Genomic DNA, 15,346 nt, shown 5'->3' with positions numbered 1-15,346 from the left:
GTGATATTTTATTTATAAATATTTCCAGGTTTTTTCCAGTATAAAAAAATTCCCTGATAATTCCAGGTTTTCCAGGTGGGTGGCCACCCTGGAACTACAAGTGGTATTTAGGAATAATCCTCTTTAAAACAAATAAAAGAAAAATAGATTAAAATAATTTCTTGGACTTATATTAATATGATATATATTTTAATAATAATAAGAAATAATAAAGTTTATTATAATAGTACTATAATTATTGCAATTAAAAAAACTCATTTATAGAGTGAAATTTTAATTACGTATTTTTCGCCTAACATAATCAGGAGTGGCAGTATCCTATAAAATTAAAAAGCGTGCTATGTGTGAGAAATGCATGCACGTCTCCTCTCACATTTTTGCTTAATAACTAAAAAATTTGAACTAGGGAATGATAAGAAGGTTTTATTGCCATCACAAAGTAATTTTAAAACTAGAAATATAATTAGGAGCCAATAATAGTACAGAATTTCAGAAAGCCGGCATGTTTAAAACATAAGCAGCACATCAATTAAACCAAAATTATTTTACTTTAAGCACAAGGCGGCAGCTACAATGCTTCAAGTGTCTAAGATTTATGCTTCCCTGGAAATATGGATGTCTAAGATATGAATAATAAAAGGGAACTCATTGATATCATACTACATTAATTATCGATTTTTGGGTAGAACTAGATATTTTCATTGATATATGTAGATTGATTTAATAAATAGGAATGAATTTTGAAACACAATTTAGTCTATTGGATGAATGTTAATAAATAATATTAGTAAATATTTGTCACATTTGAAAGTAGGAAATAAAACTTTTGATTATTCTTATTAACTCATAAATTAAAGGACTCATTATTCAAGTAAGTTCAAATGGAAATTTTTCCTGAATAAAGAGGATTTTTTTTCAGGTAAAAAAAAACTTCCTAAGTTGCTGTAAATGCTCAGTTGGTTAAGAAAAAATAAGCATATTCTTAATGTATCTCTATCAACAGAATAATTGATAAAGAAAATGTGTAATAAAAATGAAATAAATTTTTTATTAACCTCAAATGTTATCTTGATTTATTTTTAAGAAAATAGTTTTATATATTATGTTTACTGTTGTGATAAATAAATCGTGAATAAAAAGTTATATAAGTTAGTATTTACATACAGGATCATTATTGGAACAAATGCAATCTTTCTGAGGCGGCTGTGTAACTTTTTCCATACCTTCATGAACTTCACTTTTGACGTTTAATTTTTTGGAATACTCCTGCAAATATATATATAAAGGTATATTAAAAAAACTTCTTAAGAATTGTATTACAACTGACATATAGGTTTTTTTTAACTAATATTATTTTTCTTAATTTAGAAAATTTTATGAATGTAGTAAGCATAAAAGTAAAATAGTGCAGTTGTTGGCTAGTTTCTAGAAATAGTTACAGTGTACTAGACATTATAATTTTCTTTTAAAGTTGACATTACTGTAAACATTAATATTTATTTTTAGATTCATAAAACAAAATCTTAATTTGAGACAAAAAATAGTAAATAAATATTCATCATTACATGCTATTTAACATTTCAGTATTACCATGAACGAAACTAGATAAAAAATTAAATCTGTATGCAAATCCACAGGATAACTTAGAATTAAAGACAATAAGGTTACACTGATACTGTTAAAGGGCAAATGGATAATGTGGAATGTATTACACATATTTTGTACACCCAAGCATGTTTCTACTTGAATATATTTTAAAATATTGGGCATTTCCTTTTGAATGTGCAGCAAAGTGACTATAAAACTTTATTTTTAATAATTGTTACATAAAATAACTATTACTTATATATTTATATATACAACAAAATAAATAAATTAAAAAAACACGAAGAAAATTAAGAAAAACAATAAGTTTCATTTATTGCACATAAGCTGCAAGTAAACAGAACTCATTAGATAAGTTCAAAATGAAGATAAAACAAAGGAAAATTACAGACATATGAAAAGGGGGGGGGAGAAAAAAAATGGGGAAAAAAAGGATAAATTTTTTTTTTTTAAAAATCCGGAAAATAAAAGATATAATCTTTTCATCAGCCCACATGATTATATCCGCAAAAAAGGATGCTTAAAACAAAACTCCTCTAGTTACGCTCAATTCGCACTTTTGTTTTCATATTATGCAATCTTGTTACGAAAATACTTTTTAAATCATTCTTGAAAAATTTCCCGTTCATGTAAGTACATTTGAATTCCCTACTCGCTTTATAGATTTTTTTTTATTCTGCTTTTTCTTTTTATTTTACTTTCTGTTTTTACATGTTATTTTTACTTATTGTGTTCTATTTTTTTTGCTGTAATTTTCGCATGAATATAACCTTTTTCAGATAAATTTTTTATATTTTCAGGCAATTTAGTTGAATATTTTAGTCATTTCTCAAATGAATATTTCACTAACTCAACTGCAATAATTAAGATATAATTTTGATTCATCTATGATAAATACAAAATGGGCCTTCCATAAATAATGTCAAATTTTTTCAAAAATTTTTATCCTTTATCATAAAATATTAAAAATTTCGTTTTCAAATTTTAACTATGTGTTTAAATAAAATATGTCAGCTTACAAATAATGACTGTGAATTCACTTTGATGAACAAAATATTAAAATAAATTGCATAAAATATTTGATGTAATAATTTTAATTGTGTTTATTTAAATCAAAATGTTGTATGCCATACTTGTTATGCTTTCTTTCCACCTAGTTACAAACTGTATTTTATATTTTAGAATAATATAAGCTTATAAGACTTTGGAATTGAAATTTCAGCTAATAAAACTTGTTAGTATTAGCTGAATATTAGTAGATTAGTATGTATCAATGAGATCCTGTAAGACAATAAAAACTGATATTTATTTGCCCACAAGTGTAGATTATATAAAGCCTATAGATATTTGTTAGTTATGATAATAGAAATATAAAAGAACTACTAGTAGAAAAATAAAAATTAAATATTCCAAACCCTTCCCATTTTAAAATGAAAGAAAGATTAATCAAACAATTCTTTCAAAAAATTAACTGATATATCAAAATCATTTAACTTAAATAAGTTAAAAATTAATACATACATTAAACAAAACTGTATAATAGCATAAGATGTCTTTTGGCATGAGATTATTGAGAACAAACTCTTGGGCATTTTCAGCGATTGCTTTGGCTTCAGAATCATGAGACAGTGCCCAGTTGATTTTTAAAACTAAGTCTGAAAGATTTCTTTGAAACGGTATGTAATGAAACATAGGTACTAAGTCATTATAAAAATGTTCATAAAATTCAGAATCCTGTTTCAGAGCTAAGCTACGTCCGGCTAAAAGATATGGAAATCGATAAGCAGCTACAGTCCCGTCTATGTTGATCTGGTATCGATACTAGATAAAAAAAAAAACACTTCTCAATTACAACTAAGAAGAATTTAAGAAATAATTTATTGGATTTAAATGAAAGCATAAGAAATTAAAATACATTTCATTCTTGAAAACATTTATATCTTTACCTTAAATAAATCAGCATTAAAATCAAACATTAACTTTTTTTAATGAAATATAATCTGTTCTTATTAAATGTAATGTAACATAAAATATTTACCATCTATTTGATGTTGCACTACATTCAATAATTAACATATATGCTAATACAATTTTTCAAGTTTGATTGTATTATTAAATACCAGAACAAAATGCAATTTAACATTTCCTTTTCTTATAATTTACATATTATCTAAAAATAATAATAAAAATATAATGCATTATTAAAATGGTACACACAACTTTAGTTAACTTTAATTAACAAGACCTTATTTACGATATAAATATATGGAGTGTAGATGGTATAAAAATTCAAAGAAGTGAATATGAAAAATGTGTTTTTTTAAGTAAGAAAGTTGTTAACCATGTGTTTTTTATGTTATAAACCAAAATTCTACATGCACCACACTAGCTTTTTGAGTGTAAACAATGAAATTTGCAGCTAAGAAATTTCTATTATGAAGGAAGAACTTTTCATATTATTTGTTTAATTATTTGCTGAGAAGATAAAATTTCAAACCAAAATTAATTTGTTTGTAACTAGTTCTAATGCTGCAGAAAACATAAATTTTTTTCAATAAATACTTCAACGTATATTTTGTATTTTTAAGTATTTGTATCTAAAAATTGTTTTAAAGCATTTTAAGATTAATTTGTTTCAGACTAATATTGCCATAGTTAGTAGATAAGTGAAATGATCTGTATAACACAAAATTCCACAAAGCCCTACATTTAAATCTTTGTGTTGTAAAAACCTTCTACTGTACATGAATTGCACTTGTAACCAACAGATCTTGCAATGAAGTTTATTAGCAATAATCAAAAGATTAATTAAAACTTGAGTTTTCAATGAACTTTTATCAAAATTGAGTAATAATGAAATAAACAGACTTAAAATTAACTTGATATCAACAAAAAGAAAATAACTCCACTTAAAAATAGGATAAGCATATAATATCAGATTGACTTTGAATAAGTTACAGATATCACTCGATAAATTGATAAGAATGAAGATTTTTTCTAATTTTTTAGATAAATATACCTTAAAGAAATCAAAAAATGGTATGTATTCAGTTTTGGGTCCATATTCTGCTTCTTCTTGCCGAAAGAAGAAAAAATTAGTAAGAGATGCATTTATAAGATCTGGATATTGTCTAGATAATTTAATAAGGTCAAGTCTTTCCTGCCTGCTATCACGTCCTCTCCAAAAAGCAACTTTGAGTTTTTCTTCCCAAGTGGGTCCAGAGTTTCCCATAACTGACAATATGTCAACCATAACTCTAAAAAAATGTAAAAGAATGATAATATTACTATATTGTAACTCATATATTAGAAAAATATATGTTTAAAAAATAGTCTTGACATTAACAGGTTGTAATTTGACTTATGCACAGTAAATTTTTAATATATTGATTTTTTATCATGATTTTTTCAGATCTATAAACATATTTATATTGTAATTCATTTAATACAAAAGTACATGTTTAAAGTATAGTTATGACATGAAACATTGTAATTTGAATTAAGCACAATAATTATTAAATATATTGAATTTTTATAAAAATTGTTTCATAGTTATAATTTATAAATTTTTATACAATAATTCATTTATTAGAAAAATATATGTTTAAAGAATAGTCTTGACATGAAAAGGATGTAATTTGACTTGCGCATTGTGATATTAACGTTTTATCATTATGATTTGTATATAATAAACTTTCAATTTATTTTTATACAAGCAATTTTGTCATGTTACTATTGTTACATGTTACAACACATAGAGTAATGAGCATGATTATATGGTTTCATACATATTCTAAGCATAAAAAATACATTTTCATCTTTATTAGAAACACCACACAAATAAGTAACTAAGATAACAGAAAGGAATTATGATAGCACAATTTTATGCGGGAAAAGTAAAGGTAATGGAACAGTTTAGAAATTAAGCAGGGAAGTAATCTGGAGAAATGATATAAGCTTTGCTGCTTCCTTATCAATGTAAATGTAATTAGATCTATATTTGATTCCAATAAAATATGTTAGTTTTACATATGTATCAAAATCTAAAAACAATACGGCTTAAAATTAATTGAAAGATTGATTTTATCTAGATGTTCGCACACATTTTTTATTAATTTTTAATTGAAAGTCAAACTGCTGTATGAAGGAAAAAAGTGGGTATAACATGATCAGGTTTTACAAGATCCCTAAAAAAAGAAAAAGGTAATTTTTTCCTTTATTTTAGATATGAATCAGATAAGGTTGAGGCTGTAACTTAACTCAAGTCTTTATTCCTTTTCAATTTTATCTCCAATTTATATCCTATTTTAAACTCATTGTAAATTCTTAATCCATATTCATGTGCTTATTACTTATAATACATTTCTCTTAGGCATTATGTAAGAAATACAGTAATACAAATATCAACATAATTACCATGTAGAATGAAAATAAGCCAATTGAGCTCTAGTTCAAAAAGGAAATATATATTAATGAAATAATAATATCACCAATAAATTACTTTTTATAATTAATGAAAGATTCATTGATTATAGAAAGAAGTGTGATAGGTTAATAGCTTAACAATAAGATACGAAGAGCTATTGATGATAAAAATTATTTTATGAAACTATGTGCTCATATAAATCTGTCATAATGTTTAGAATATTAGGCTAGCAGCAGAACAATAAGAAGATGGAAAAAAAAAATTACTTTTAAAAAGCTTTAAATTCAAAAACTATAGTTTGAAATGATTTAGATGTCTAAATTTTAAAAAGACATAAATGAACAGAACTACATTTCTAAAAGGTATTAATAGAAAAATTAAAGTTTATATCAATTCTCATCTTATGGTAATCAATATGATGAAATTTCATTTGCAAACAGAAAAAGACAAGAATTAAAGAAAACAGTTTTTTTTCATACCGTCCCATCATTTCAAGGGTAGCCTCTGTTATATCATATGTAGGCATAACAATATCCTTAGTGTATTTTGAACCACACCAAGAAAATATGGGTATTGGATTTTCTGCTCTTTGTTCTAGAGGCCAATCACCAAGATTAACAATAAGCTCAAAATTTGGAAGATATGTCTGAAATAAAAATGATACAATTTATTAAAAACATATTACAACCACAAAAAGACTATAATAAACAACTAAACTTGTTACTTTATTGGATTAATACATTGAGAAAGTTTTGATGTTAGTATTTGTTCATATTTCATTTATAATTTTTTTTAAATAATTGTTTTGGAAATTTTTGAAGTTATTAAAATTTTATGAACAACTGTCAATAAATATTTATGTGTAGAAGGAAAAAATTACTATATGCTTCTTTTTTAAAAAAGAAAATAATAAAAATACTTGCATAAAATAAGATTGAAAAATTATTTTTAAATAATTCTCATTTTATGTAAATGTGAGGTACAAGCAAGGAAATATTGATCATTAACAATAACATATCTTGACATGCTAATTTAAGGCTTTTAATTTAATTATCACAATCTTAGCATGCCTATTATTATTGACATTGCATAAAAACGAAGAAAAAAGGTCTATGCTGATTAAAATCTCATACTTGATATCTTTATGAACAGAAAATATATTTCTAACTTAATTATTAACCAACATTTTTCAAATCACTTTTGTTTTTCATTTATGTCTGACAAGTTTTGAAAAAGGGTCCCTATATTTGAGCGATTGAAACACGCCGACTGTTATTTCGAATTCGAAATTCTTAATGTTCTCGAAATTCTGATGTTATTTCGAAATTCTTAAGGGATTATAGTTTTTAATCAAGTAATATCTTAACACTCAAAATTATTTATTTAAAATAAAAATATAATAATAAATGAGGAAAAATAGGAAAGAAAACAGATACATTTTACTTTTGAACAAAATAAAATTTCCTTCTAAGATCATTTGCTTGCAATTTATGGCAACAAATAAATTTTTAATTAGCACTTTAATAAGTTTCAATAATTTCATTAAGAGATCTTTGCGTAATCATAGAGAAGAGTTTAGTTAAATATTATTAATCACAGTAGAATGAGAAAAAAAAGAAATACTGAAAATTTGATAGAAACAATAAAAATAACTGCTAAACTACTAAATTTTGAATATAAAAATTAAAGTACTAAAGATTTAACATATCACCACCATAGCAATTAAAAAAATAGAGCAAATAAATTGAAAACAAATTATTGACATACTTCTGTCAAAGATAAGAGAATGAAATAAATATACACCTTTCTAGACAATGACAAAAGTATTTCATCCATGAACATGCTGAAGCCAACATATTGACCCAAACATTTTCGATAGATCTAATTAATAGGGGGAAAAAAGAATTAATAACATAGACACAACCAATGGACAATGAAACAATAAGCATTGTCCTAAACTAAAAAATTAGCAATAAACAAATAACTCCTGACATTTTTAGAAATCGAGAAAAAGCTATAAAGTACTATTATAGTACAAGTAAGTTTTAAAGTATTTCTTTCTGCAGAATTCGTGTTGTTATAAGAAATAGTAACAAATTGATTACTCAAAGTATTATCTAACTCTAACAACTACTTTTGAGGAAGTAGATGAATATCATATTGAAAGAATACTCGGTCTTAAAATGCATTTTTTTAATACATAAAATAACATAAAAAATGTAAAGCGTAAATTATAAATCTAAAATATTGATTAGATAAACAAAATATATGCAGAGAAAATTTTCTACAGATTCCCACATTTAGTTTTTGAAATTTTCAATATTTTTATTGCTAATTACATCTCATTTATTAGGGTAAACTAAAAAAAATGTCACATTTCAGAAGAAATACAAAATAGATTTGAGGTATTACAAAAAGATTCCTTTTTTTTGTAAAAAAAGAAAAATCAAGTTTTTAATTTTGAAAAATATGTATGGATCACACAAATAAATCATTTTTTTAAATTAAATATTTAATTTTTTTTAATCTATAAGCAATAAATATTTTTTTTTATCTAATATACATAAAACCTAACAATGTTATAATTTACCCTATAATTACTATGAATAGAAAAATAAACAAATCACAAATATCTAATTTTTTAATTAAATATAGTAAAACCTCCGTTAAGCAGACATTCTTAGGACCGAAAAAATTGTCCGTTTACGGAAAGGGTACCCTAATAACAAAGTTTAACATCGTGAATTGTTTTTAACATATTTTGGAAGATGTGGAAATAATTAAATAATCTACAATAATTATCTACAAGGATATTTTTTTAAACTTTAAGAAAGATAAAAAGGAATGAGAGCATTTAAGATGTCATTTCAACTTGAGGGGGTCATAACCTGTGTGGTTCAGATAAAAAAATCCCACTGTCTGAATTATTTCACAACAGCATTCCGAATTTCTCTCTCCTTTCTTTACTAAGATAAGGCAAGGTGACAGGAGAAAGATTGATTCTTCAGTAGTGAAATAGTTTAACAATATTTTTAGTTATGGATAAGGCAAAAAAAATTTACATGCTTTAAAAACGGTGAAAAGTTGAGTTTTTTTCTTGCAATTTAAAGCAGAAAGTATTTTTTTTTTTCAAATTTAGAAAAAGTAGTGTCGTCCGGTTTGAAGAGATAGAAAATAATGTTTCAGGACCAAAATGACTGTCCGCATCCGGTTACGGGAGTGTCCACTTTGCGGAGTATGTACATAATGGTTTGTTCATAGAAGATTCCCGGGGAATTAAAAATTGGTTCATATTGAGAGGCGTCCCTTTTGCAGGAGTGTCCATAACAGAAGGTTTCACTGTATAAGATTTTTTTTTTAAATCTAAAAGCATTGAATAAATTCATTATATACATGAAGCCTGACAATATTATAATTTACCCAATAACTAATCACTAGGAATAAAAATAAATAAAAGCATTTAAAGGTTTTATCTTAGAAATACATATACCTGATTAGAGATAACAGAATAGTGACAAATACTAAATGAACCAGGATGATTAAACCTTGAAAATGCATCTGTTACAACATCTTTCATATTAATCGAAGGAAAAGATGATAAATCATATTTAATTTGTGAGTAACTGGAAGGGCAATTTAAAGAAGACAGCCATTCGGTCATTGGTTGAGGGCAGTAACACTGTTCATGATATAACATACCTAAAGAAAGAATGTAAAAAAGGTTGAAATATTCAAATGCTAAAAAACGAATCTAAATGTTTAACACTTTCATTTAATTATAAAGCATAATAGTTGTTCAAGGGAAAAAAAAAAATTATTTTTTCATCTTATTTAAATTTAATACTTTTTTTTATAAATAAAAAAGCAAGAATAGATAGGATTTTATTAAATACAGTTAATTTCATCACTTCCAAAGAAATATTTCACAATCTAGTTGATGTGAGTATAGTTTACTTTGTATGATTGTAATTTTCAACTTCAAAGACACAATAATTCCTTATATTAATATTGGAACAAACTCACCATAAGAAAGAACAATTATACATTTTCATTTCAAGTCAAGAAAAACAACAATAGTTTGAAATAGTTTTACACAAAATTTGATTCTAACCATAAGTACACTGGGAATATTTTATGACAACAATGTGGTAAGTTATGACATGGATTAGTAAATGTATCAACTTGCTAGGCTCAAACCTGGGCTGTTTATGCTAGGAACAAGTGCTATTTATACCTTGAGCCATTGTGCACCCTATTTTACATTTGTCTATGCTCTATTTTATTCTTCTTAATTTATTTATATAATAATAAGGCTCATTCAAAGTCTCGTAAATAAAAAAAAATCTCATTCCTGTTATGTCATAGATATTTATGACAATTTTTTCAAAATTTTTGGATAAAAACTATGATAAAAGGGCTATTTCGAAATTTGATTGAATTTATGAAAATTGAAATAACCGGATGAAAGTGTCAATTGTCAAAATCTTGCCAACCCTGACCGTCATAATGTATCACTCTTTATAGTGTTATAAATGCAGCCTTGTTTAAAATTTATATTAAATAAAATTGACTAATAGTTAATATTTCCAATGTGATTTAATGATTTTAAGATGATAAAAACCCACTACGTACATAACTTCATTTAAATAATTTTATAATGGAGTACAATACTTCACAATCATATTAACATATTTTCAACCAGTCAGCAATTTTCAAATTTATTATCCTTTTATCTGACACTGATAACAATATATCTTCATTACAATAATTATACATAAATAAAATAATGGTAATGATAGTAAAATACCTTCAACAATATAAGGTGAATCAGCTACCAATTGATTTTCATACACAATATCTATTTTAACGCTTTGGCATGTTTCATATAATCTGTAACGAGCTATGAAAAGTCCCTCTTTAACTTGTAGAAGTTGATACCAAATACGACATTTCTGTTCCAGTCCAGATACCTGGATACTTAAACTTTGTGGAAGAATTGAAAAGCTTTAAAGAAAATCAAATAAAAATGTTCATTAGTAAAATAATACAATTTAAAGGTAAACAGTAGCAAATGTAATGAAAATTAAATGTTCAATATTTTTTTTTTTTATTCATTTCATTTTTCAGCATCAAAAAAGGGAAAGAGGATAGTATTTATAGTATAGTACAGAACCCGTTACCCGGAAATCAGAAAACCGGAACAAAATTCAATAAATTTTCCCGCCATTTAAAAAAAAAAAAATTTTTTTTCCTCATAAGATTTTAGGATTTTTTTTCTTTTTTGAAAGATGTTTACCTTACCATCATTTTGGAAATAATCATTAGTGTATTACTTCATNAAAAAAAGTTTTTTTTCTTCATAAGATTTTAGGATTTTTTTTCTTTTTTGAAAGATGTTTACCTTACCATCATTTTGGAAATAATCATTAGTGTATTACTTCATCGTTTTTTCCTCTTTTTAAGATTTCCAAATATTTTTTTTTAGTTGGGTGTAACAATAAAAAAACGGCTTTTTGCAGCGATTCAGAAAACCGGAAAAATCAGTTATCCGAAATAGTGATGGTCCGGATAATCGGTTCCCTACTGTAGTAGCAAGCTAATAGTGCTTCTTTTGAAAGTTATTTAATTTTTTAACGAAAAATGAATAAATATCATAAAACAAATGTGATTAAGAAAAAATAAACATAATGATCTTTCTGAGATATAAAAAAAATTATCAATTTAAATAACAATAATAAAGCTTATGGAAAAACCTGCAATTTAATATTTAAAAAAATAAGTTGAAACCACATTTTGTTGTAAATTCTGCCATAAAATGCTCAGAAATAGAAGAATTTATTCATAAAAACACCTTTATGAATTGAAAAGTTTACTCTTTTTAATGGATAAACTGTAAGATTTGTCAAAATAATATTTGCAGTTGAATTAGAGAAAAATTAGAACTTTTAAGAATGTCCTCTAATATACTCTTCAAAACTCTTTAATGCAAAAAAATATGCAAAATGTTAAATAAATATAACTTTTGACATAGTTGTTGGAAAACTGCACTTGATTGTAACTTAAATAAGATCATTTAATGTGTTCTTTTGATAAGCTTTTTCATGCAAATAAATACTAAAGATAACATTCATTACTGTCCTTGTGAAACTGTACTTAAATAAGATAGTTTAATGCATTATTTTACCAAAAGTCTTTCAAGTATGTGAACCTGCAAAATATTAACCCCTTTCCTAAGGAATATATTTGAGAAAAACATTGCACAAACGGAAAGAAAAAAAGTTATCTTTAATTTCATTTATTATTATCATCAAAATGCTAGAAATAGATTATTTTTTAAAAAAGCGAAATATAACTGCGATATTCAAAATTTTCATATATATACATATGGGAAATGTTAACGTATTACAGCAATTTTTGCTCAAGTTATAGCAAAATATGTCAAATGACATAAATTTCAAGATAAATATAATAAACTAATGCAATATTATTTATTTATATCAACTGTTATGAATTTCATGCGCCATAGATTTCTTTAAATTTCTGTCAAATTCTAAAAATCCAACAAAACAGCCGAAATTTTTTGGGAAAATTTGAAACAAGTAACACCATCTATTGAAAAAAAATGGTGAATTACTTATTATGCATTGAATAAATTAAGTTCAGATTTCACAGAATTGAGGCACCAATTTTTATCTTGTCTGATCTTAGGTCAGACTTTTCTAAAATTGATGAATTTGCGTTACCGGAACTGAGTTTGGATATCACATGCAAGGTTTTAACAATAAAATGGGTTGTTGGAAAACTGCATATCCTAACTGCAGCCTCATTTAATCTCTTAATAACATTCTTTTACTAAGTTTTTTCATGCAAGTAAATGTTCAAAACAGTAACAATTAAAACATATGACATTGTTATTGGAAAACTAAACCTAATTACAACTTAAATTATGAGAAGATATTTTCAAATTCCCTAACCTTTCTCAGATTTTTCTTTGTAAGCTTAAAATTTTCTCTGAATCGCACAAACATGGATGGATATCCCAAAGAATGATATTAGAGGATAAAATTATCTTCTAACTTAAGGATGCTGATATTCAATAATTTCCTCTCTCAGCATACATACAAAATACACTTACAGCATGCTTACAGATTTAGTCGATAGAAATTTTTTAAAAATATATTTACATGATGTAAAATATATGATTACTCTCAAACTTGAAAAATAAAACTACTTATATTAACTTTCTAACATCTTTGTCAGTCTTTGACAGCTCAGCTAATATTAATGCTTATAACAATAACTAAATAATGCTAGCTTAAATAGTTTGAATACAACTCATGATCTGCGAATTTTAAATCGTGTGAATACGAATCTCAATGCATGATTTTTAAATCAGGTTAATACTAAACAAGAGTTATAATTTTTAAATTGTGGGAAGATGAATCACAACATATAATTTCTAAAATGCATAAATACTAAAAGCAATGTGGGAAAATTAAATTGCTTGAATAGCAATTGCAATGCGCAATTTTTAATTTGAGTGAATATATATCGTGATATAAGATTTTAAAGTCAGGTGTACCCAAATTGTGATGCATGATTTTTAAATTGCAAGAAGGTGAATCATGATGTATTATTTTTAAAACACGCCAATATAGATGCAGACACATTAATACAATTCCTTCTCATTAGGCAGCTTGAAAAAGTTTCATGTGACAGTGTTCGACGTCAACAACTTCAGAACCATAACTATCAAAGAGAAGAAAGAGAGGAGAAAGCTTGCATTCACAAACTTAAAAATTATAAAACATTATTTTTTTAAAAATTTTTTAAGCAGTTTTAATAAATTTTGTAAAAATAAGTCTTGGTGTCATTTGTCCTATTTTTAAAAACTTTAACAAATTTAAAAAATTCTTTTTTAACTTAAAAATTGACTGTTATATATGTACTATAATGTGTTAAGTCCATAACACATTAATTGATTTTTTAAACATTTGAAATTACTAAAAACATTAAAATTAGTCTAAATGACACAATGACTTATTTTCACAAAATTTCAAAAAATTAGAACTATTATTAGAACTACTTGAATTTTTTTTGACTGAGTTGTGTGCTTTTAAGAGTCTGCAAATACCACATTCTTAAATAAAATAATAGAACGTTAAAATTTTTATGATTTTTTTTAACATGCCAGAAATATAACACAGAAAAAAAAAGATTGAAATACAGATTTTAGAAATTTGGCCAATAATTCGAAATATAAATTAGTAATTACAAAATTGATGAACTTTCGAGAAGAAATAAAAATTTTTAATACTTAAGTAGTTTAAAAGCATAAATAAAACAATAAAACATTTAGATGCATTAAATAAACACTCGTTATAAAATCGTCAAAATGATTTTGATATAAGCATGATATTGCAATATTTTATTACCTATTATTTCTTTCAGTAACAAGCTGAATAAAAAAATATCGAACAGGCACAGTAAAATTTGCAATTAGACCTGGCCCATATACTTTACTGTTCTTCAAATCAATGTTATTTTCGCAATAAAAGCAAGAGATTAATGTCAATATAAAAATGCTAACCAGCAATATGCATTTTCTGTTCTTACAAAATATTCTGAATAACATAATGAAAAACGTAAAATGTGCAAATTATTTTGCTCAGATAAATCAGGTCATAATTCTTTCGAAGAACAAAAAAATAAAAGGTTCTTAATATTCACACGCAAGGAAAGCCGATAATGTTTAAAACAATTCATTTCTATAAATAAATAACAACCGGTTTATCCCTGAAAATAACCTTTGACATCCTCAAGATGCAAGATTTCAAACTACAAGAAAGAACAGACTGTCGTTTTAATTTGTTTATTTAGTTATTTTCATTGCTCAACGCTTCTGGCTGTCTATTTCTGTTCAGTTTAAAACCTAGATGAATAATACTTGGCACTTTTGATCTGATGTGTGGAGAGGGGCGCTGCAGACATAAGATGACCAAAAGTCTGAAATCGTCTAATTGCTCTCAGTTTCTTTTTAATTCCGATTTTATATCATGGGAGAATTTGGGTTTCTGCATTTATTTTAATGGGGAAAAAAAGTGGAATAAACAATAATTCAAACAATAATTTCATTTCAATATTGAATAAATCTTTAAATAAAGCTACACTTTAATTTTTTCGAAAAATATAACGTATAGCTATACTTTAAGATTATAAGGGAAGATGTCCCACAGTGGACTGATCTTAAAGGGCACGGTTCCCAGTAGAACACTGAAGTCAAGCATCACTGGCTGTGATCAGTAAGCGGGTGGG

The 15,346-nt window shown here is 25.4% G+C and overlaps 1 protein-coding gene across 1 annotated transcript in view; it reads right to left on the bottom strand.

Moving 5' to 3' along the window:
* LOC107438350 (protein O-glucosyltransferase 2) overlaps positions 1-14,935 on the bottom strand; it is a 21,450-nt gene extending 6,515 nt beyond the window's left edge. Inside the window, exons 1-8 of the mRNA XM_043043593.2 lie at positions 14,467-14,935; positions 10,839-11,035; positions 9,522-9,730; positions 7,835-7,912; positions 6,511-6,677; positions 4,625-4,862; positions 3,127-3,426; positions 1,165-1,266 (exon numbers count right to left, since the gene is read on the bottom strand). Coding sequence (XP_042899527.1) covers positions 1,165-1,266; positions 3,127-3,426; positions 4,625-4,862; positions 6,511-6,677; positions 7,835-7,912; positions 9,522-9,730; positions 10,839-11,035; positions 14,467-14,666 — 1,491 coding nt within the window. The 5' untranslated portion in view covers positions 14,667-14,935. The remainder of the gene's footprint in view (positions 1-1,164; positions 1,267-3,126; positions 3,427-4,624; positions 4,863-6,510; positions 6,678-7,834; positions 7,913-9,521; positions 9,731-10,838; positions 11,036-14,466) is intronic.
* Between the last annotated feature and the right edge of the window lie 411 nt (positions 14,936-15,346).

This window comes from Parasteatoda tepidariorum, chromosome 1 (genome assembly GCF_043381705.1).
Source record: "Parasteatoda tepidariorum isolate YZ-2023 chromosome 1, CAS_Ptep_4.0, whole genome shotgun sequence".
NCBI lineage: Eukaryota > Metazoa > Arthropoda > Arachnida > Araneae > Theridiidae > Parasteatoda > Parasteatoda tepidariorum.
This window is presented reverse-complemented; position numbering and strand designations above follow the sequence as displayed.